This window comes from Oncorhynchus tshawytscha, linkage group LG08, assembly GCF_018296145.1.
Source record: "Oncorhynchus tshawytscha isolate Ot180627B linkage group LG08, Otsh_v2.0, whole genome shotgun sequence".
Lineage (NCBI taxonomy): Eukaryota > Metazoa > Chordata > Actinopteri > Salmoniformes > Salmonidae > Oncorhynchus > Oncorhynchus tshawytscha.
Window position 1 is genome coordinate 82,272,298 of NC_056436.1, and position 25,587 is coordinate 82,297,884.

Here is a 25,587-nt window from a genome sequence, read left to right on the forward strand (position 1 = left end):
GTGATTAAAGAGCTCAGCCATGTGCTTCTTGTCAGTAACAACCACATGATCAACATTAAGGGACATGGGCAGCTGTGACGAGGAGGGTTTAAACGTTTTCCAGAACTTCTTGGGGTTAGACCCACAGAGAGAGAACTGCTCCTTAAAGTAAATAACTTTGGCCTTCTGGATAGCCTGAGTGCACTTACATGTATTTCTCATTTGTCTGAACGAGAACCAGTCAGCCTGAGTATGCGTGTGCCGAGCCTTAGGCCAAATTGAGTTGTTGAGGTGGAGTAACTCTGCCAGATCACGGTCGAACCAGGGGCTGAACCTGTTTTTAATTCTCAATTTCTTTATGGGGGCGTGTTTATTAACAATAACACTGAAAAAAGAAGGTCCAAGTGTCTTTTACAGTTGCCAGGTCATGAAGGAAGGTTTGCTCATTAAAGTTTTTTAGCAAGTGTCTATGACAAATCAGGACAGATAATAGGCCACAATCAGGACAGAGGGGGAGGGGGAGAAGGGGAAGTGGGGTGGGGGGCTTGGGGAGAGAGAGAGGGAGGGAGGGGTTTGAGAGAAAAAAAGGGAGATGGGACAGAGAGAGAGGGTGATAGACAGAGAGAGGAGAGTGAGAGAGAGAGAGAGAGAGAGAGAGCGAGAGAGAGAGAGAGTGTGTGTGTGTATGTTCAGTGTGTGTGTGTTCAGTGTGTGTGTGTTCAATTTGTGTGTGTGTGTGCTCAGTGTGTCTGTGTTCAATGTGTGTGTGCGTGTGTGTGTTTGTGTGTGTGTGTGTGTGTTTGTGGAAGGAGGGGATTTAGCATGCCATCAAGCATGTCAAGGCTGTCTATGTCTGAGAGAACAGGATTCTAGAGGTAGGAGACAGACACCATCCATCAGCTGGCCTGTCATTTCCAGATGTCACCCTCTCCTGAGCGATGGTATGATATTTAAAATAATCAAGATTTTAATGGCACCAGATATCAATTTAATCCAATGTCAACAACACAACAAACAAAATCCTCAGAAAAAATAAATAACAAAATCACATCAAATCAAATCATATCAAATCATATCAAAGAATATTCAATCATATCATATCAAATCATATCAAGTAATATACAATCATATCATATCATATCAAATCATATAAAGTAATATACAATCAAATCTATGCAGCCTACTCAATCACTTTTTATAGCTACTGTTTACAGGCCTCCTGGGCCATATACAGCGTTCCTCACTGAGTTCCCTGAATTCCTATCGGACCTTGTAGTCATAGCAGATAATATTCTAATCTTTGGTGACTTTAATATTCACATGGAAAAGTCCACAGACCCACTCCAAAAGGCTTTCGGAGCCATCATCGACTCAGTGGGTTTTGTCCAACATGTCTCTGGACCCACTCACTGTCACAGTCATACGCTGGACCTGTCCCATGGAATAAATGTTGTGGATCTTAATGTTTTCCTCATAATCCTGGACTATCGGACCACCATTTTATTACGTTTGCAATTGCAACAAATAATCTGCTCAGACCCCAACCAAGGAACATCAAAAGTCGTGCTATAAATTCACAGACTACACAAAGATTCCTTGATGTCCTTCCAGATTCCCTCTGTCTACCCAAGGACGCCAGAGGACAAAAATCAGTTAACCACCTAACTGAGGAACTCAATTTAACCTTGCGCAATACCCTAGATGCAGTTGCACCCCTAAAAACTAAAAACATTTCTCATAAGAAACTAGCTCCCTGGTACACAGAAAATACCCGAGCTCTGAAGCAAGCTTCCAGAAAATTGGAACGGAAATGGCGCCACACCAAACTGGAAGTCTTCCGACTAGCTTGGAAAGACAGTACCGTGCAGTACCGAAGAGCCCTTACTGCTGCTCGATCATCCTATTTTTCAAACTTATTTAAGGAAAATAAGAACAATCCGAAATTCCTTTTTGATACTGTCGCAAAGCTAACTAAAAAGCAGCATTCCCCAAGAGAGGATGACTTTCACTTTAGCAGTGATAAATTCATGAACTTCTTTGAGGAAAAGATTATGATTATTAGAAAGCAAATTACGGACTCCTCTTTAAATCTGCGTATTCCTTCAAAGCTCAGTTGTCCTGAGTCTGCACAACTCTCCCAGGACCTAGGATCAAGAGAGACGCTCAAGTGTTTTAGTAATATATCTCTTGACACAATGATGAAAATAATCATGGCCTCGAAACCTTCAAGCTGCATACTGGACCCTATTCCAACTAAACTACTGAAAGAGCTGCTTCCTGTGCTTGGCCCTCCTATGTTGAACATAATAAACGGCTCTCTATCCACCGGATGTGTACCAAACTCACTAAAAGTGGCAGTAATAATGCCTCTCTTGAAAAAGCCAAACCTTGATCCAGAAAATATAAAAAACTATCGGCCTATATCGAATCTTCCATTCCTCTCAAAAATTTTAGAAAAGGCTGTTGCGCAGCAACTTACTGCCTTCCTGAAGACAAACAATGTATACGAAATGCTTCAGTCTGGTTTTAAACCCCATCATAGCACTGAGACGGCACTTGTGAAGGTGGTAAATGACATTTGAATGGCATCGGACCGAGGCTCTGCATCTGTCCTCGTGCTCCTAGACCTTAGTGCTGCTTTTGATACCATCGATCACCACATTCTTCTGGAGAGATTGGAAACCCAAATTGGTCTACACGGACAAGTTCTGGCCTGGTTTAGATCTTATCTGTCGGAAAGATATCAGTTTGTCTCTGTGAATGGTTTGTCCTCTGACAAATCAACTGTAAATTTCGGTGTTCCTCAAGGTTCCGTTTTAGGACCACTATTGTTTTCACTATATATTTTACCCCTTGGGGATGTTATTCGAAAACATAATGTTAACTTTCACTGCTATGCGGATGACACACAGCTGTACATTTCAATGAAACATGGTGAAGCCCCAAAATTGCCCTTGCTAGAAGCATGTGTTTCAGACATAAGGAAGTGGATGGCTGCAAACTTTCTACTTTTAAACTCAGACAAAACAGAGATGCTTGTTCTAGGTCCCAAGAAACAAAGAGATCTTCTGTTGAATCTGACAATTAATCTTAATGGTTGTACAGTCATCTCAAATAAAACTGTGAAGGACCTCTGCATTACTCTGGACCCTGATCTCTCTTTTGAAGAACATATCAAGACCATTTCAAGGACAGCTTTTTTCCATCTACGTAACATTGCAAAAATCAGAAACTTTCTGTCCAAAAATGATGCAGAAAAATTAATCCATGCTTTTGTCACTTCTAGGTTAGACTACTGCAATGCTCTACTTTCCGGCTACCCGGATAAAGCACTAAATAAACTTCAGTTGGTGCTAAATACGGCTGCTAGAATCCTGACCAAAAAATTTGATCATATTACTCCAGTGCTAGCCTCTCTACACTGGCTTCCTGTCAAAGCAAGGGCTGATTTCAAGGTTTTACTGCTAACCTACAAAGCATTACATGGGCTTGCTCCTACCTATCTCTCTGATTTGGTCCTGCCGTACATACCTACACGTACGCTACGGTCACAAGATGCAGGCCTCCTAATTGTCCCTAGAATTTCTAAGCAAACAGCTGGAGGCAGGGCTTTCTCCTATAGAGCTCCATTTTTATGGAACGGTCTGCCTACCCATGTCAGAGACGCAAACTCAGTCTCAACCTTTAAGTCTTTACTGAAGACTCATCTCTTCAGTGGGTCATATGATTGAGTGTAGTCTGGCCCAGGAGTGGGAAGGTGAACGGAAAGGCTCTGGAGCAACGAACCGCCCTTGCTGTCTCTGCCTGGCCGGTTCCCCTCTTTCCACTGGGATTCTCTGCCTCTAACTCTATTACAGGGGCTGAGTCATTGGCTTACTGGGGCTCTCTCATGCCGTCCCTGGAAGGGGTGCGTCACCTGAGTGGGTTGATTCACTGATGTGGTCATCCTGTCTAGGTTGGCGCCCCCCCTTGGGTTGTGCCATGGCGGAGATCTTTGTGGGCTATACTCGGCCCTGTCTCAGGATGGTAGGTTGGTGGTTGAAGATATCCCTCTAGTGGTGTGGGGGCTGTGCTTTGGCAAAGTGGGTGGGGTTATATCCTTCCTGTTTGGCCCTGTCCGGGGTGTCCTCGGATGGGTCCACAGTGTCTCCTGACCCCTCCTGTCTCAGCCTCCAGTATTTATGCTGCAGTAGTTTATGTGTCGGGGGCTAGGGTCAGTTTGTTATATCTGGAGTACTTCTCCTGTCCTATTCGGTGTCCTGTGTGAATCTAAGTGTGCGTTCTCTAATTCTCTCCTTCTCTCTCTCGGAGGACCTGAGCCCTAGGACCATGCCCCAGGATTACCTGACATGTTGACTCCTTGCTGTCCCCAGTCCACCTGGCCGTGCTGCTGCTCCAGTTTCAACTGTTCTGCCTTCTTATTATTCGAACATGCTGATCATTTATGAACATTTGAACATCTTGGCCATGTTCTGTTATAATCTCCACCCGGCACAGCCAGAAGAGGACTGGCCACCCCACATATGCTCTCTCTAATTCTCTCTTTTTTTCTCTCTCTCGGAGGACCTGAGCCCTAGGACCATGCCCCAGGACTACCTGACATGATGACTCCTTGCTGTCCCCAGTCCATCTGACCGTGCTGCTGCTCCAGTTTCAACTGTTCTGCCTTATTATTATACGACCATGCTGGTCATTTATGAACATTTGAACATCTTGGCCATGTTCTGTTATAATCTCCACCCGGCACAGCCAGAAGAGGACTGGCCACCCCACATAGCCTGGTTCCTCTCTAGGTTTCTTCCTAGGTTTTGGCCTTTCTAGGGAGTTTTTCCTAGCCACCGTGCTTCTACACCTGCATTGCTTGCTGTTTGGGGTTTTAGGCTGGGTTTCTGTACAGCACTTTGAGATATCAGCTGATGTACGAAGGGCTATATAAATAAATTTGATTTGATCATATCATATCAAATCATATACAATCAAATCATATATTATCAAATCATATCAAATCATATTATATCAAATCATATCTTTATTTTATCCTTTGTTGTTTTCCTCACTCTCTATTCTATTTTAGATTATTCTAGACTGACCATCGGTCTCTGTTTAGATTCCATCTAGACTGGCCTTTAGTCTCTATTTAGATTCCATCTAGACTGGCCTTCAGTCTCTGTTTAGATTCCATCTAGACTGGCCTTTAGTCTCTATTTAGATTCCATCTAGACTGGCCTTCAGTCTCTGTTTAGATTCCATCTAGACTGGCCTTCAGTCTCTGTTTAGATTCCATCTAGACTGGCCTCCAGTCTCTGTTTAGATTCCATCTAGACTGGCCTCCAGTCTCTGTTTAGATTCCATCTAGACTGGAATTCAGTCTCTGTTTAGATTCCATCTAGACTGGCCTCCAGTCTCTGTTTAGATTCCATCTAGACTGGAATTCAGTCTCTGTTTAGATTCCATCTAGACTGGCCTCCAGTCTGTCTTTAGATTCCATCTAGACTGGCCTCCAGACTCTGTTTAGATTCCACCTAGACTGGCCTTCAGTCTCTATTTAGTCTCTGTTTAGATTCCATCTAGACTGGCCTCCAGTCTCTGTTTAGATTCCATTTAGACTGGCCTCCAGTCTCTGTTTAGATTCCATCTAGACTGGCCTTTAGTCTCTGTTTAAATTATTGTAGACTGGAAGTCAGTCTCTGTTTAGATTCCATCTAGACTGGCCTTCAGTCTCTGTTTAGATTCCATCTAGAATGGCTTTTAGTCTCTGTTTAGATTCCATCTAGACTGGTCTCCCATCTCTGTTAAGATTCCATCTAGACACTTCCATTCAGTCTATATTTATATTATATCTACGCTGGCCTCCAGTCTCTTTTTAGTCTCTGTTTAGATTCCATCTAGACTGGCCTTTAGTCTCTGTTTAAATTATTGTAGACTGGAAGTCAGTCTCTGTTTAGATTCCATCTAGACTGGCCTTCAGTCTATGTTCATATTCCATCTAGACTGGCCTCCAGTCTCTATTTAGTCTCTGTTTAGATTCCATCTAGACTGGCCTTCAGTCTATGTTCATATTCCATCTAGACTGGCCTCCAGTCTCTGTTTAGTCTCTGTTTAGATTCCATCTAGACTGGCCTTCAGTCTCTGTTTAGATTCCATCTAGACTGGCCTTCAGTCTCTGTTTAGATTCCATCTAGACTGGTCTCCCATCTCTGTTTAGATTCCATCTAGACTGGTCTCCAATCTCTGTTTAGATTCCATCTAGACTGGCCTTTAGTCTCTGTTTAAATTATTGTAGACTGTCTCTGTTTAGATTCCATCTAGACTGGTCTCCCATCTCTGTTTAGATTCCATCTAGACTGGTCTCCTCTATCTCTGTTTAGATTCCATCTAGACTGGCCTTCAGTCTTTGTTTAGATTCCATCTAGACTGGCCTTCAGTCTCTGTTTAGATTCCATCTAGACTGGTCTCCCATCTCTGTTTAGATTCCATCTAGACTGGTCTCCTATCTCTGTTTAGTTTCCATCTAGACTGGTCTCCCATCTCTGTTTAGATTCCATCTAGACCGCTCTTCAGTCTCTGTTTTCTTCTGTTGCATCTGGAGTGTAACAATGTGAGATTGATGAGGTTGAGTGGCCAGATGGTTTTCAGTGAATAAAGGGGCCATTTTGGGACAAAGCTCTGATTGGTTTCGGTCCTTCCCCCCCTTCTTTCTCCCACTCTGTGTTCCAGCATTATGTGTCCTAACAACGTACCCTGTAATGTCTATGTTACGTTGTTCACAGACATTCAACAAAAGACCAACATAGAGAAAGAGAGTTTAGCTCAATGTATAAACCCCCTTAAAAAAGAGCGTATGAGGAAGAGTTAGCCAGAGAGGTGATGAGAGACAAACCTACCTGTGTTGTAGTGCTTGGTACAGTATCGCAGGTCTTTCTCCTCTTTCAGTATAAACTGAGGTAACGTCAGCCCGTCTGCGACCTGCACGGCTCCCTTCTCATCCCACTCAAATATGAGATCATTCATCGTATAGCCGACTGGATGGGAGCAGTTTGAAACAAGATCATTATTACCAGAGTATTACTACAGTCTTACTACCACAGTATCACAGTACATTCAAGCTGTTCGTAAGAGAGAAAAAAAAAACATCATTATTGACAATGTGGTATGATGAAGGTTTAAATGCCTTGATCAACCAACTCTACCGTAGCTCCACAGTGTTCATACAGAAGAAATACATGTTGTTTTCATTCTTCACACCTGAGAACAATGAGTCAAGAAAAAAGACAATGCCATCATTTCCAAAGAGAGGAGGTGGGGAGGGACAAGCCGGTGTTGGCTGGTTAGAGCAGGTTGGAGGAGGTTGGTCCCCCCCTGACTCCCTCCCTGTCCCTTCCCTGTATCTGCACTCTGCTGCTGGAGGGGCCTGTGTAAATCACTGGGCCTTTCATCATACTGTCCTCCAGACCAGAGACACATCCATCACACTAACACAAAATAAATACTTTCCCTCTACCCTACCTGTGTGTGTGTGTGTGTGTGTGTGATAACTGTGTTCCTAAAGGATAATGGAATACTCACAACTCTCCAGCTGCATGATACAGGTCTGTACGTCCATTGGGAAGTTCTTCAAGTCCATGGGACAGGCCAGGACCAGTGTTATTCTGGTCACATAGAATAGAACACAACAGAACAAAACAGAACAGCACAAAACAGGAAAGAGCAGAACAGACAGGCCAGGATCAGCGTTATTTTGTTAACACGTTTACATAGAATGGAATGGAATAGAATAGAATGGAATGGAGTAGAATGGAATAGCATATAATGAAATATAATACAATGGAATGGAATACAATGGAATACAATAGAATATAATGGAATAGAAAGTAATGGAATGTAATAGGAATGTAATGGAATGTAATAGAATAGAATGGAATGGACCTGAATATAATAGAATATAAGTATAATATAATGGAATAGAATTGAATGGAATAGAATGGAATAGAATGGAATGAATGGAATAGAATTGAATGGAATAGAATGGAATGGAATTAAGTATAATATAATGGAATATAATTGAATGGAATAGAATGGAATGGAATTAAGTATAATATAATGGAATAGAATTGAATGGAATAGAATGGAATGGAATTAAGTATAATATAATGGAACAGAATTGAATGGAAGAATGGAATAGAATTGAATGGAAAAATGGAATAGAATAGCATATAATGGAATAGAATATATATATATTTTTTTATATAATAGAATGGAATAGAATAGAATGGAAGAATGGAAATTAATAGAATATAATGAATGGAATAGACAGGGTAACATATTGTTCTAAACCACTAGCACAGCATTACAGGAGGAGAAGCAGGGTAACATACTGTTATAAACCACTAGCACAGCATTACAGGAGGAGAAGCAGGGTAACATACTGTTATAAACCACTAGCACAGCATTACAGGAGGAGAAGCAGGGTAACATATTGTTCTAAACCACTAGCACAGCATTACAGGAAGGGGTAACATATTGTTCTAAACCACTAGCACAGCATTACAGGAGGAGAAGCAAACATATTGTTCTAAACCACTAGCACAGCATTACAGGAGGAGAAGCAGGGTAACATATTGTTCTAAACCACTAGCACAGCATTACAGGAGGAGAAGCAGGGTAACATATTGTTATAAACCACTAGCACAGCATTACAGGAGGAGAAGCAGGGTAACATATTGTTATAAACCACTAGCACAGCATTACAGGAGGAGAAGCAGGGTAACATATTGTTATAAACCACTAGCACAGCATTACAGGAGGAGAAGCAGGGTAACATATTGTTATAAACCACTAGCACAGCATTACAGGAGGAGAGGCAGGGTAACATATTGTTCTAACTGCGGCTATATTTCCTGTCATGATGCCTTGTAATCTAAAAGGTTACAATACACATCTCAGGCATTCTTCCCCTCATGCCAAACACCTTCCTGCTTGCCGTGCACGTGAACCTCATCCCCAAACACCTTCCTGCTTGCCGTGCACGTGAACCTCATCCCCAAACACCTTCCTGCTTGCCGTGCACGTGAACCTCATCCCCAAACACCTTCCTGCTTGCCGTGCACGTGAACCTCATCCCCAAACACCTTCCTGTTTGCCGTGCACGTGAACCTCATCCCCAAACACCTTCCTGCTTGCCGTGCACGTGAACCTCATCCCCAAACACCTTCCTACTTGCCGTGCACGTGAACCTCATCCCCAAACACCTTCCTGCTTGCCATGCACGTGAACCTCATCCCCAAACACCTTCCTGCTTGCCGTGCACGTGAACCTCATCCCCAAACACCTTCCTGCTTGCCGTGCACGTGAACCTCATCCCCAAACACCTTCCTGCTTGCCGTGCACGTGAACCTCATCCCCAAACACCTTCCTGCTTGCCGTGCACGTGAACCTCATCCCCAAACAGACTGGCTGCATCTCCATGTTACTGTTCATACCGCGAGTATAGAAAAACATCTATAGAAGAGGCAGCCATTCATGCTTCAACCTAGACGACTGCTGTTACTTATATCTTGAGATACATGTAGGTAGGAGAGGAGCAGGTCTATTGGTTGCATTGCTTTCATAGTTTACTTATACCGCAGTGTAACATCATCACCATTACGCGACAAAGGTTATTTATAAGGATTATTTTTTTTCAATCAGAAAAGACACTGAGACAGGTTCTCTTTAACGAGGGGTCAGGTGAGAATCAAATACACTGAGGCAGGTTCTCTTTAACGAGGGGTCAGGTGAGAATCAAAGACACTGAGGCAGGTTCTCTTTAACGAGGGGTCAGGTGAGAATCAAATACACTGAGGCAGGTTCTCTTTAACGCGGAGTCAGGTGAGATCTAAGACACTGAGGCAGGTTCTCTCTAACGCGGAGTCAGGTGAGATCTAAGACACTGAGGCAGGTTCTCTTTAACGAGGGGTCAGGTGAGCTCAAAGAGATCTAATGGGTTCATTTGATGGTGTCAAGGTAAGATACGAGAAGGCCTCTTCTCAATGCCTTCCCATGGCTGTTTATAAGGATCCAATTCCTCTCTGTCTGTCCAAGGGTTGAATACTAGGCTTGATAACAGATCAAATACATTGCAAAAATGCTTGCATTTAAAGTCGATCACTTTTGTTGTTATGTGGATGTTAATATCTGTTTTGTTTCCACCGTAAGCAATATAATCTGTCAGCCATAGGTCTAGCACCGGATAGACATTCATCTGTCAGCTATAGGTCTAGCACCGGATAGACATTCATCTGTCAGCTATAGGTCTAGCACCGGATAGACATTAATCTGTCAGCTATAGGTCTAGCACCAGATAGACATTAATCTGTCAGCTATAGGTCTAGCACCGGATAGACATTCATCTGTCAGCTATAGGTCTAGCACCGAATAGACATTCATCTGTCAGCTATAGGTCTAGCACCGGATAGACATTCATCTGTCAGCTATAGGTCTAGCACCGGATAGACATTCATCTGTCAGCTATAGGTCTAGCACCGGATAGACATTCATCTGTCAGCTATAGGTCTAGCACCAGATAGACATTCATCTGTCAGCTATAGGTCTAGCACCGGATAGACATTAATCTGTCAGCTATAGGTCTAGCACCGGATAGACATTCATCTGTCAGCTATAGGTCTAGCACCGGATAGACATTCATCTGTCAGCTATAGGTCTAGCACCGGATAGACATTAATCTGTCAGCTATAGGTCTAGCACCGGATAGACATTAATCTGTCAGCTATAGGTCTAGCACCGGATAGACATTCATCTGTCAGCTATAGGTCTAGCACCGGATAGACATTAATCTGTCAGCTATAGGTCTAGCACCAGATAGACATTAATCTGTCAGCTATAGGTCTAGCACCGGATAGACATGAATCTGTCAGCTATAGGTCTAGCACCGGATAGACATTAATCTGTCAGCTATAGGTCTAGCACCGGATATACATTCATCTGTCAGCTATAGGTCTAGCACCGGATAGACATGAATCTGTCAGCTATAGGCCATGCACCGGATAGACATTAATCTGTCAGCTATAGGTCTAGCACCGGATAGACATTCATCTGTCAGCTATAGGTCTAGCACCGGATAGACATTCATCTGTCAGCTATAGGTCTAGCACCGGATAGACATTCATCTGTCAGCTATAGGTCTAGCACCGGATAGACATTCATCTGTCAGCTATAGGTCTAGCACCGGATAGACATTCATCTGTCAGCTATAGGTCTAGCACCAGACATTAATCTGTCAGCTATAGGTCTAGCACCGGATAGACATTCATCTGTCAGCCATAGGTCTAGCACCAGACATTCATCTGTCAGCCATAGGCCTAGCACCAGATAGACATTTATCTGTCAGCTATAGGTCTAGCACCAGACATTCATCTGTCAGCTATATGTATAGCACCAGACATTCATCTGTCAGCTATAGGTCTAGCACCAGACATTAATCTGTCAGCTATAGGTCTAGCACCAGATACACATTCATCTGTCAGCCATAGGTCTAGCACCAGGTAGACATTCATCTGTCAGCTATAGGTCTAGCACCGGATAGACATTCATCTGTCAGCTATAGGTCTAGCACCAGACATTCATCTGTCAGCTATAGGTCTAGCACCAGACATTCATCTGTCAGCTATAGGTCTAGCACCAGACATTCATCTGTCAGCTATAGGTCTAGCACCGGATAGACATTCATCTGTCAGCTATAGGTCTAGCACCAGACATTCATCTGTCAGCTATAGGTCTAGCACCGGATAGACATTCATCTGTCAGCTATAGGTCTAGCACCGGATAGACATTCATCTGTCAGCTATAGGTCTAGCACCGGATAGACATTCATCTGTCAGCTATAGGTCTAGCACCGGATAGACATTCATCTGTCAGCTATAGGTCTAGCACCGGATAGACATTCATCTGTCAGCTATAGGTCTAGCACCGGATAGACATTCATCTGTCAGCTATAGGTCTAGCACCGGATAGACATTCATCTGTCAGCTATAGGTCTAGCACCAGACATTCATCTGTCAGCTATAGGTCTAGCACCAGACATTCATCTGTCAGCTATAGGTCTAGCACCGGATAGACAATCATCTGTCAGCTATAGGTCTAGCACCAGACATTCATCTGTCAGCTATAGGTCTAGCACCGGATACACATTCATCTGTCAGCCATAGGTCTAGCACCAGATAGACATTTATCTGTCACTATAGGTCTAGCAACAGACATTAATCTGTCAGATATAGGTCTAGCACCAGACATTCATCTGTCAGCTATAGGTCTAGCACCAGACATTCATCTGTCAGCTATAGGTCTAGCACCGGATAGACATTCATCTGTCAGCTATAGGTCTAGCACCGGATAGACATTCATCTGTCAGCTATAGGTCTAGCACCAGACATTCATCTGTCAGCTATAGGTCTAGCACCAGACATTCATCTGTCAGCTATAGGTCTAGCACCGGATAGACATTCATCTGTCAGCTATAGGTCTAGCACCAGACATTCATCTGTCAGCTATAGGTCTAGCACCGGATAGACATTCATCTGTCAGCTATAGGTCTAGCACCGGATAGACATTCATCTGTCAGCTATAGGTCTAGCACCGGATAGACATTCATCTGTCAGCTATAGGTCTAGCACCGGATAGACATTCATCTGTCAGCTATAGGTCTAGCACCGGATAGACATTCATCTGTCAGCTATAGGTCTAGCACCGGATAGACATTCATCTGTCAGCTATAGGTCTAGCACCGGATAGACATTCATCTGTCAGCTATAGGTCTAGCACCGGATAGACATTTATCTGTCAGCTATAGGTCTAGCACCAGACATTCATCTGTCAGCTATAGGTCTAGCACCAGACATTCATCTGTCAGCTATAGGTCTAGCACCAGACATTCATCTGTCAGCTATAGGTCTAGCACCGGATAGACATTCATCTGTCAGCTATAGGTCTAGCACCGGATAGACATTCATCTGTCAGCTATAGGTCTAGCACCGGATAGACATTCATCTGTCAGCTATAGGTCTAGCACCAGACATTCTGTCAGCTGGTCAGCACCGGATATTCATCTGTCAGCCATAGGTCTAGCACCAGACATTCATCTGTCAGCTATAGGCCTAGCACCAGATAGACATTTATCTGTCAGCTATAGGTCTAGCACCAGACATTCATCTGTCAGCTATAGGTCTAGCACCAGACATTCATCTGTCAGCTATAGGTCTAGCACCAGACATTCATCTGTCAGCTATAGGTCTAGCACCAGACATTCATCTGTCAGCTATAGGTCTAGCACCGGATAGACATTCATCTGTCAGCTATAGGTCTAGCACCGGATAGACATTCATCTGTCAGCTATAGGTCTAGCACCAGACATTCATCTGTCAGCTATAGGTCTAGCACCAGACATTCATCTGTCAGCTATAGGTCTAGCACCGGATAGACATTCATCTGTCAGCTATAGGTCTAGCACCAGACATTCATCTGTCAGCTATAGGTCTAGCACCGGATAGACATTCATCTGTCAGCTATAGGTCTAGCACCGGATAGACATTCATCTGTCAGCTATAGGTCTAGCACCGGATAGACATTCATCTGTCAGCTATAGGTCTAGCACCGGATAGACATTCATCTGTCAGCTATAGGTCTAGCACCGGATAGACATTCATCTGTCAGCTATAGGTCTAGCACCGGCTATAGGTAGACATTCATCTGTCAGCTATAGGTCTAGCACCGGATAGACATTCATCTGTCAGCTATAGGTCTAGCACCGGATAGACATTTATCTGTCAGCTATAGGTCTAGCACCAGACATTCATCTGTCAGCTATAGGTCTAGCACCAGACATTCATCTGTCAGCTATAGGTCTAGCACCAGACATTCATCTGTCAGCTATAGGTCTAGCACCGGATAGACATTCATCTGTCAGCTATAGGTCTAGCACCGGATAGACATTCATCTGTCAGCTATAGGTCTAGCACCGGATAGACATTCATCTGTCAGCTATAGGTCTAGCACCAGACATTCATCTGTCAGCTATAGGTCTAGCACCGGATAGACATTCATCTGTCAGCTATAGGTCTAGCACCAGACATTCATCTGTCAGCTATAGGTCTAGCACCAGATAGACATTCATCTGTCAGCTATAGGTCTAGCACCAGACATTCATCTGTCAGCTATAGGTCTAGCACCAGACATTCATCTGTCAGCTATAGGTCTAGCACCAGACATTCATCTGTCAGCTATAGGTCTAGCACCGGATACACATTCATCTGTCAGCCATAGGTCTAGCACCAGACATTCATCTGTCAGCTATAGGTCTAGCACCGGATAGACATTCATCTGTCAGCTATAGGTCTAGCACCAGATAGACATTCATCTGTCAGCTATAGGTCTAGCACCAGATAGACATTCATCTGTCAGCTATAGGTCTAGCACCGGATAGACATTCATCTGTCAGCTATAGGTCTAGCACCGGATAGACATTCATCTGTCAGCTATAGGTCTAGCACCGGATAGACATTCATCTGTCAGCTATAGGTCTAGCACCGGATAGACATTCATCTGTCAGCTATAGGTCTAGCACCGGATAGACATTCATCTGTCAGCTATAGGTCTAGCACCAGACATTCATCTGTCAGCTATAGGTCTAGCACCAGACATTCATCTGTCAGCTATAGGTCTAGCACCAGACATTCATCTGTCAGCTATAGGTCTAGCACCGGATAGACATTCATCTGTCAGCTATAGGTCTAGCACCGGATAGACATTCATCTGTCAGCTATAGGTCTAGCACCGGATAGACATTCATCTGTCAGCTATAGGTCTAGCACCGGATAGACATTAATCTGTCAGCTATAGGTCTAGCACCGGATAGACATTCATCTGTCAGCTATAGGTCTAGCACCGACATTCATCTGTCAGCTATAGACATTCATCTGTCAGCTATAGGTCTAGCACCGATAGACATTCATCTGTCAGCTATAGGTCTAGCACCAGACATTCATCTGTCAGCTATAGGTCTAGCACCAGACATTCATCTGTCAGCTATAGGTCTAGCACAGACATTCATCTGTCAGCTATAGGTCTAGCACCAGACATTCATCTGTCAGCTATAGGTCTAGCACCAGACATTCATCTGTCAGCTATAGGTCTAGCACCGGATAGACATTCATCTGTCAGCTATAGGTCTAGCACCAGACATTCATCTGTCAGCTATAGGTCTAGCACCAGACATTCTCATCTGTCAGCTATAGGTCTAGCACCGGATAGACATTCATCTGTCAGCTATAGGTCTAGCACCAGATAGACATTCATCTGTCAGCTATAGGTCTAGCACCAGACATTCATCTGTCAGCTATAGGTCTAGCACCAGACATTCATCTGTCAGAGATAGGTCTAGCACCAGACATTCATCTGTCAGCTATTGGTCTAGCACCGGATAGACATTCATCTGTCAGCTATAGGTCTAGCACCGGATAGACATTCATCTGTCAGCTATAGGTCTAGCACCGGATAGACATTCATCTGTCAGCTATAGGTCTAGCACCGGATAGACATTAATCTGTCAGCTATAGGTCTAGCACCGGATAGACATTCATCTGTCAGCTATAGGTCTAGCACCGGATAGACATTCATCTGTCAGCTATAGGTCTAGCACCGGATAGACATTCATCTGTCAGCTATAGGTCTAGCACCAGACATTCATCTGTCAGCTATAGGTCTAGCACCAGACATTCATCTGTCAGCTATAGGTCTAGCACCAGACATTCATCTGTCAGCTATAGGTCTAGCACTGGATAGACATTCATCTGTCAGCTATATGTCTAGCACCAGACATTCATCTGTCAGCTATAGGTTTAGCACCAGACATTCTCATCTGTCAGCTATAGGTCTAGCACCAGACATTCATCTGTCAGCTATAGGTCTAGCACCAGACATTCATCTGTCAGCTATAGGTCTAGCACCAGACATTCATCTGTCAGCTATAGGTCTAGCACCAGATAGACAATCATCTGTCAGCTATAGGTCTAGCACCAGACATTAATCTGTCAGCTATAGGTCTAGCAACAGACATTAATCTGTCAGATATAGGTCTAGCACCAGACATTCATCTGTCAGCTATAGGTCTAGCACCAGACATTCATATGTCAGCTATAGGTCTAGCACCGGATAGACATTCATCTGTCAGCTATAGGTCTAGCACCGGATAGACATTCATCTGTCAGCTATAGGTCTAGCACCAGACATTCATCTGTCAGCTATAGGTCTAGCACCAGACATTCTCATCTGTCAGCTATAGGTCTAGCACCAGACATTCATCTGTCAGCTATAGGTCTAGCACCGGAGACATTAATCTGTCAGCTATAGGTCTAGCACCAGACATTCATCTGTCAGCTATAGGTCTAGCACCGGATAGACATTCATCTGTCAGCTATAGGTCTAGCACCGGATAGACATTCATCTGTCAGCTATAGGTCTAGCACCGGATAGACATTCACCTGTCAGCTATAGGTCTAGCACCGGATAGACATTCATCTGTCAGCTATAGGTCTAGCACCGGATAGACATTCATCTGTCAGCTATAGGTCTAGCACCGGATAGACATTCATCTGTCAGCTATAGGTCTAGCACCGGATAGACATTCATCTGTCAGCTATAGGTCTAGCACCATAGACATTCATCTGTCAGCTATAGGTCTAGCACCAGACATTCATCTGTCAGCTATAGGTCTAGCACCAGACATTCATCTGTCAGCTATAGGTCTAGCACCGGATAGACATTCATCTGTCAGCTATAGGTCTAGCACCGGATAGACATTCATCTGTCAGCTATAGGTCTAGCACCGGATAGACATTCATCTGTCAGCTATAGGTCTAGCACCAGACATTAATCTGTCAGCTATAGGTCTAGCACCGGATACACATTCATCTGTCAGCTATAGGTCTAGCACCAGACATTCATCTGTCAGCCATAGGCTAGCACCAGATAGACATTTATCTGTCAGCTATAGGTCTAGCACCAGACATTCATCTGTCAGCTATAGGTCTAGCACCGGATAGACATTCATCTGTCAGCTATATGTCTAGCACCAGACATTCATCTGTCAGCTATAGGTCTAGCACCAGACATTCTCATCTGTCAGCTATAGGTCTAGCACCGGATAGACATTCATCTGTCAGCTATAGGTCTAGCACCGGATATACATGAATCTGTCAGCTATAGGCCATGCACCGGATAGACATGAATCTGTCAGCTATAGGTCTAGCACCGGATAGACATTCATCTGTCAGCTATAGGTCTAGCACCAGACATTCATCTGTCAGCTATAGGTCTAGCACCAGACATTCATTTGTCAGCTATAGGTCTAGCACCAGACATTCATCTGTCAGCTATAGGTCTAGCACCAGACATTAATCTGTCAGCTATAGGTCTAGCACCGGATACACATTCATCTGTCAGCTATAGGTCTAGCACCGGATAGACATTCATCTGTCAGCTATAGGTCTAGTACCGGATAGACATTCATCTGTCAGCTATAGGTCTAGCACCAGACATTCATCTGTCAGCTATAGGTCTAGCACCAGACATTCATCTGTCAGCTATAGGTCTAGCACCGGATCGACATTCATCTGTCAGCTATATGTCTAGCACCAGACATTCATCTGTCAGCTATAGGTCTAGCACCAGACATTCTCATCTGTCAGCTATAGGTCTAGCACCAGACATTCATCTGTCAGCTATAGGTCTAGCACCGGATAGACATTCATCTGTCAGCTATAGGTCTAGCACCGGATAGACATTCATCTGTCAGCTATAGGTCTAGCACCGGATAGACATTCATCTGTCAGCTATAGGTCTAGCACCGGATAGACATTAATCTGTCAGCTATAGGTCTAGCACCGGATAGACATTAATCTGTCAGCTATAGGTCTAGCACCGGATAGACATTCATCTGTCAGCTATAGGTCTAGCACCGGATAGACATTCATCTGTCAGTTATAGGTCTAGCACCAGACATTCATCTGTCAGCTATAGGTCTAGCACCAGACATTCATCTGTCAGCTATAGGTCTAGCACTGGATAGACATTCATCTGTCAGCTATATGTCTAGCACCAGACATTCATCTGTCAGCTATAGGTCTAGCACCAGACATTCTCATCTGTCAGCTATAGGTCTAGCACCAGACATTCATCTGTCAGCTATAGGTCTAGCACCGGATAGACATTCATCTGTCAGCTATATGTCTAGCACCAGACATTCATCTGTCAGCTATAGGTGTAGCACCAGACATTCTCATCTGTCAGCTATAGGTCTAGCACCGTATAGACATCCATCTGTCAGCTATAGGTCTAGCACCAGATAGACATTCATCTGTCAGCTATAGGTCTAGCACCAGACATTCATCTGTCAGCTATAGGTCTAGCACCAGACATTCATCTGTCAGCTATAGGTCTAGCACCAGACATTCATCTGTCAGAGATAGGTCTAGCACCAGACATTCATCTGTCAGCTATTGGTCTAGCACCGGATAGACATTCATCTGTCAGCTATAGGTCTAGCACCGGATAGACATTCATCTGTCAGCTATAGGTCTAGCACCGGATAGACATTCATCTGTCAGCTATAGGTCTAGCACCGGATAGACATTAATCTGTCAGCTATAGGTCTAGCACCGGATATACATGAATCTGTCAGCTATAGGCCATGCACCGGATAGACATGAATCTGTCAGCTATAGGTCTAGCACCGGATAGACATTCATCTGTCAGCTATAGGTCTAGCACCAGACATTCATCTGTCAGCTATAGGTCTAGCACCAGACATTCATTTGTCAGCTATAGGTCTAGCACCAGACATTCATCTGTCAGCTATAGGTCTAGCACTGGATCGACATTCATCTGTCAGCTATATGTCTAGCACCAGACATTCATCTGTCAGCTATAGGTCTAGCACCAGACATTCTCATCTGTCAGCTATAGGTCTAGCACCAGACATTCATCTGTCAGCTATAGGTCTAGCACCAGATAGACAATCATCTGTCAGCTATAGGTCTAGCACCAGACATTAATCTGTCAGCTATAGGTCTAGCACCGGATACACATTCATCTGTCAGCCATAGGTCTAGCACCAGATAGACATTTATCTGTCACCTATAGGTCTAGCACCAGACATTAATCTGTCAGATATAGGTCTAGCACCAGACATTCATCTGTCAGCTATAGGTCTATCACCAGACATTCATCTGTCAGCTATAGGTCTAGCACCGGATAGACATTCATCTGTCAGCTATAGGTCTAGCACCGGATAGACATTCATCTGTCAGCTATAGGTCTAGCACCGGATAGACATTCATCTGTCAGCTATAGGTCTAGCACCAGACATTCATCTGTCAGCTATAGGTCTAGCACCAGACATTCATCTGTCAGCTATAGGTCTAGCACCGGATAGACATTAATCTGTCAGCTATAGGTCTAGCACCAGACATTCATCTGTCAGCTATAGGTCTAGCACCGGATAGACATTCATCTGTCAGCTATAGGTCTAGCACCGGATAGACATTCATCTGTCAGCTATAGGTCTAGCACCGGATAGACATTCACCTGTCAGCTATAGGTCTAGCACCGGATAGACATTCATCTGTCAGCTATAGGTCTAGCACCGGATAGACATTATCTGTCAGCTATAGGTCTAGCACCGGATAGACATTCATCTGTCAGCTATAGGTCTAGCACCGGATAGACATTCATCTGTCAGCTATAGGTCTAGCACCGGATAGACATTTATCTGTCAGCTATAGGTCTAGCACCAGACATTCATCTGTCAGCTATAGGTCTAGCACCAGACATTCATCTGTCAGCTATAGGTCTAGCACCAGACATTCATCTGTCAGCTATAGGTCTAGCACCGGATAGACATTCATCTGTCAGCTATAGGTCTAGCACCGGATAGACATTCATCTGTCAGCTATAGGTCTAGCACCGGATAGACATTCATCTGTCAGCTATAGGTCTAGCACCAGACATTAATCTGTCAGCTATAGGTCTAGCACCGGATACACATTCATCTGTCAGCCATAGGTCTAGCACCAGACATTCATCTGTCAGCCATAGGCCTAGCACCAGATAGACATTTATCTGTCAGCTATAGGTCTAGCACCAGACATTCATCTGTCAGCTATAGGTCTAGCACCGGATAGACATTCATCTGTCAGCTATATGTCTAGCACCAGACATTCATCTGTCAGCTATAGGTCTAGCACCAGACATTCTCATCTGTCAGCTATAGGTCTAGCACCGGATAGACATTCATCTGTCAGCTATAGGTCTAGCACCGGATATACATGAATCTGTCAGCTATAGGCCATGCACCGGATAGACATGAATCTGTCAGCTATAGGTCTAGCACCGGATAGACATTCATCTGTCAGCTATAGGTCTAGCACCGGATATACATTCATCTGTCAGCTATAGGTCTAGCACCGGATAGACATTCATCTGTCAGCTATAGGTCTAGCACCGGATAGACATTCATCTGTCAGCTATAGGTCTAGCACCAGACATTAATCTGTCAGCTATAGGTCTAGCACCGGATACACATTCATCTGTCAGCTATAGGTCTAGCACCAGACATTCATCTGTCAGCTATAGGTCTAGCACCGGATAGACATTCATCTGTCAGCTATAGGTCTAGCACCAGACATTCATCTGTCAGCTATAGGTCTAGCACCAGACATTCATCTGTCAGCTATAGGTCTAGCACCGGATCGACATTCATCTGTCAGCTATATGTCTAGCACCAGACATTCTCATCTGTCAGCTATAGGTCTAGCACCAGACATTCATCTGTCAGCTATAGGTCTAGCACCAGACATTCATATGTCAGCTATAGGTCTAGCACCGGATAGACATTCATCTGTCAGCTACAGGTCTAGCACCGGATAGACATTCATCTGTCAGCTATAGGTCTAGCACCGGATAGACATTCACCTGTCAGCTATAGGTCTAGCACCGGATAGACATTCATCTGTCAGCTATAGGTCTAGCACCGGATAGACATTAATCTGTCAGCTATAGGTCTAGCACCGGATAGACATTCATCTGTCAGCTATAGGTCTAGCACCGGATAGACATTCATCTGTCAGCTATAGGTCTAGTACCGGATAGACATTCATCTGTCAGCTATAGGTCTAGCACCAGACATTCATCTGTCAGCTATAGGTCTAGCACCAGACATTCATCTGTCAGCTATAGGTCTAGCACCGGATCGACATTCATCTGTCAGCTATATGTCTAGCACCAGAAATTCATCTGTCAGCTATAGGTCTAGCACCAGACATTCTCATCTGTCAGCTATAGGTCTAGCACCAGACATTCATCTGTCAGCTATAGGTCTAGCACCGGATAGACATTCATCTGTCAGCTATATGTCTCGCACCAGACATTCATCTGTCAGCTATAGGTCTAGCACCAGACATTCTCATCTGTCAGCTATAGGTCTAGCACCGGATAGACATTCATCTGTCAGCTATAGGTCTAGCACCAGATAGACATTCATCTGTCAGCTATAGGTCTAGCACCAGACATTCATCTGTCAGCTATAGGTCTAGCACCAGACATTCATCTGTCAGATAGGTCTAGCACCAGACATTCATCTGTCAGCTATAGGTCTAGCACCGGATAGACATTCATCTGTCAGCTATAGGTCTAGCACCGAGACATTCATCTGTCAGCTATAGGTCTAGCACCGGATAGACATTCATCTGTCAGCTATAGGTCTAGCACCGGATAGACATTAATCTGTCAGCTATAGGTCTAGCACCGGATAGACATTCATCTGTCAGCTATAGGTCTAGCACCGGATAGACATTCATCTGTCAGCTATAGGTCTAGCACCGGATAGACATTCATCTGTCAGCTATAGGTCTAGCACCAGACATTCATCTGTCAGCTATAGGTCTAGCACCAGACATTCATCTGTCAGCTATAGGTCTAGCACCAGACATTCATCTGTCAGCTATAGGTCTAGCACTGGATCGACATTCATCTGTCAGCTATATGTCTAGCACCAGACATTCATCTGTCAGCTATAGGTCTAGCACCAGACATTCATCTGTCAGCTATAGGTCTAGCACCAGACATTCATCTGTCAGCTATAGGTCTAGCACCGGATAGACAATCATCTGTCAGCTATAGGTCTAGCACCAGACATTAATCTGTCAGCTATAGGTCTAGCACCGGATACACATTCATCTGTCAGCCATAGGTCTAGCACCAGATAGACATTTATCTGTCACCTATAGGTCTAGCAACAGACATTATCTGTCAGATATAGGTCTAGCACCAGACATTCATCTGTCAGCTATTCTATTCATGTCAGCTATAGGTCTAGCACCGGATAGACATTCATCTGTCAGCTATAGGTCTAGCACCGGATAGACATTCATCTGTCAGCTATAGGTCTAGCACCAGACATTCATCTGTCAGCTATAGGTCTAGCACCAGACATTCATCTGTCAGCTATAGGTCTAGCACCAGACATTCATCTGTCAGCTATAGGTCTAGCACCAGACATTCATCTGTCAGCTATAGGTCTAGCACCAGACATTCATCTGTCAGCTATAGGTCTAGCACCGGATAGACATTCATCTGTCAGCTATAGGTCTAGCACCAGATAGACATTCATCTGTCAGCTATAGGTCTAGCACCGGATAGACATTCATCTGTCAGCTATAGGTCTAGCACCGGATAGACATTCATCTGTCAGCTATAGGTCTAGCACCGGATAGACATTAATCTGTCAGCTATAGGTCTAGCACCGGATAGACATTCATCTGTCAGCTATAGGTCTAGCACCGGATAGACATTCATCTGTCAGCTATAGGTCTAGCACCGGATAGACATTCATCTGTCAGCTATAGGTCTAGCACCAGACATTCATCTGTCAGCTATAGGTCTAGCACCAGACATTCATCTGTCAGCTATAGGTCTAGCACCAGACATTCATCTGTCAGCTATAGGTCTAGCACCGGATAGACATTCATCTGTCAGCTATAGGTCTAGCACCGGATAGACATTCATCTGTCAGCTATAGGTCTAGCACCGGATAGACATTCATCTGTCAGCTATAGGTCTAGCACCAGACATTCATCTGTCAGCTATAGGTCTAGCACCGGATACACATTCATCTGTCAGCTATAGGTCTAGCACCAGACATTCATCTGTCAGCTATAGGTCTAGCACCAGATAGACATTTATCTGTCAGCTATAGGTCTAGCACCAGACATTCATCTGTCAGCTATAGGTCTAGCACCATAGACATTCATCTGTCAGCTATAGGTCTAGCACCAGACATTAATCTGTCAGCTATAGGTCTAGCACCGGATAGACATTCATCTGTCAGCTATAGGTCTAGCACCAGATAGACATTTATCTGTCAGCTATAGGTCTAGCACCAGACATTAATCTGTCAGCTATAGGTCTAGCACCGGACATTCATCTGTCAGCTATAGGTCTAGCACCGGAGACATTCATCTGTCAGCTATAGGTCTAGCACCGGATAGACATTCATCTGTCAGCTATAGGTCTAGCACCGGATAGACATTCATCTGTCAGCTATAGGTCTAGCACCGGATAGACATTCATCTGTCAGCTATAGGTCTAGCACCGGAGACATTCATCTGTCAGCTATAGGTCTAGCACCAGACATTCATCTGTCAGCTATAGGTCTACATTCATCTGTCAGCTATAGGTCTAGCACCGGATAGACATTCATCTGTCAGCTATAGGTCTAGCACCGGATAGACATTCATCTGTCAGCTATAGGTCTAGCACCGGATAGACATTCATCTGTCAGCTATAGGTCTAGCACCGGATAGACATTCATCTGTCAGCTATAGGTCTAGCACCAGACATTCATCTGTCAGCTATAGGTCTAGCACCAGACATTCATCTGTCAGCTATAGGTCTAGCACCAGACATTCATCTGTCAGCTATAGGTCTAGCACCGGATAGACATTCATCTGTCAGCTATAGGTCTAGCACCAGACATTCATCTGTCAGCTATAGGTCTAGCACCGGACATTCATCTGTCAGCTATAGGTCTAGCACAGACATTCATCTGTCAGCTATAGGTCTAGCACCGATAGACATTCATCTGTCAGCTATAGGTCTAGCACCGGATAGACATTCATCTGTCAGCTATAGGTCTAGCACCGATAGACATTCATCTGTCAGCTATAGGTCTAGCACCGATAGACATTCATCTGTCAGCTATAGGTCTAGCACCAGACATTCATCTGTCAGCTATAGGTCTAGCACCGGATAGACATTCATCTGTCAGCTATAGGTCTAGCACCAGACATTCATCTGTCAGCTATAGGTCTAGCACCAGACATTCATCTGTCAGCTATAGGTCTAGCACCAGACATTCATCTGTCAGCTATAGGTCTAGCACCAGACATTAATCTGTCAGCTATAGGTCTAGCATTCATCTGTCAGCTATAGGTCTAGCACCAGACATTTGTCTGTCAGCTATAGGTCTAGCATTCATCTGTCAGCTATAGGTCTAGCACCGGATAGACATTCATCTGTCAGCTATAGGTCTAGCACATAGACATTCATCTGTCAGCTATAGGTCTAGCACCGGATATACATTCATCTGTCAGCTATAGGTCTAGCACCGGATATACATTCATCTGTCAGCTATAGGTCTAGCACCGGATAGACATTCATCTGTCAGCTATAGGTCTAGCACCGGATAGACATTCATCTGTCAGCTATAGGTCTAGCACCGGATATACATTCATCTGTCAGCTATAGGTCTAGCACCAGATAGACATTCTGAGAAACTAACAAGAAAAGAGGAAGGTACAACAAGAAAATAATAGCATACCGAATACTATACAATACGTTCCCATTTTTTGAAATCCTTAGTAGTTTGTTGTCAGTCGTAACCTCATGGAAATTGGCGCCTTTTTCGTTGGCGAAGAACAAATCAGGTTTCCAGATCGAGTCCAACATAGACGGGTCCAGGTCGAGAGAGTCATCGGGGTATTCACTATAGGCCAGCCTGGGGTCATTCCATTGCTGCCTCAGGAAGATATTCACTCTGTAGTCCTGGGGAGAGAACAGTTAAATGTCAATCAGTGCATCAGATTGTCAGAGAAAGACTTAGGTGTGTCAGTGCATTGTATAGCCAGGACTCAGGCGGAGGTTTGATTGATTGATTGGCTGGTTTGCTTGTTTGTTTTCTTTAATAATTGATTTATGGGTTAAAGGATTGACATGGGGATTTCAAGGCCATCAGACTGTTTATTTATTTATTTTTATTTCACCTTTATTTAACCAGGTAGGCAAGTTGAGAACAAGTTCTCATTTACAATTGCGACCACCACTAACAGTGGCTGCTGCCAACATACTGACTCAACTCCAGCCACTTTAATAATGCAAAAGATGATGGAAAAATGTATCACTAGCCACTTTATACAATGCCACTTAATATAATGTTTACATACCCTACATTACTCATCTCATATGTATATACTGTACTCTCTACCATCTACTGCATCTTGCCTATGC

General features: G+C 44.1%; 1 protein-coding gene across 1 annotated transcript in view; it reads right to left on the minus strand.

Annotated features, from left to right (window-relative positions):
- glra1 (glycine receptor, alpha 1) overlaps positions 1–25,587 on the minus strand; it is a 117,013-nt gene that overhangs the window by 31,487 nt on the left and 59,939 nt on the right. Inside the window, exons 6-8 of the mRNA XM_042326078.1 lie at positions 24,902–25,125; positions 7,546–7,628; positions 6,864–7,001 (exon numbers count right to left, since the gene is read on the minus strand). Coding sequence (XP_042182012.1) covers positions 6,864–7,001; positions 7,546–7,628; positions 24,902–25,125 — 445 coding nt within the window. The remainder of the gene's footprint in view (positions 1–6,863; positions 7,002–7,545; positions 7,629–24,901; positions 25,126–25,587) is intronic.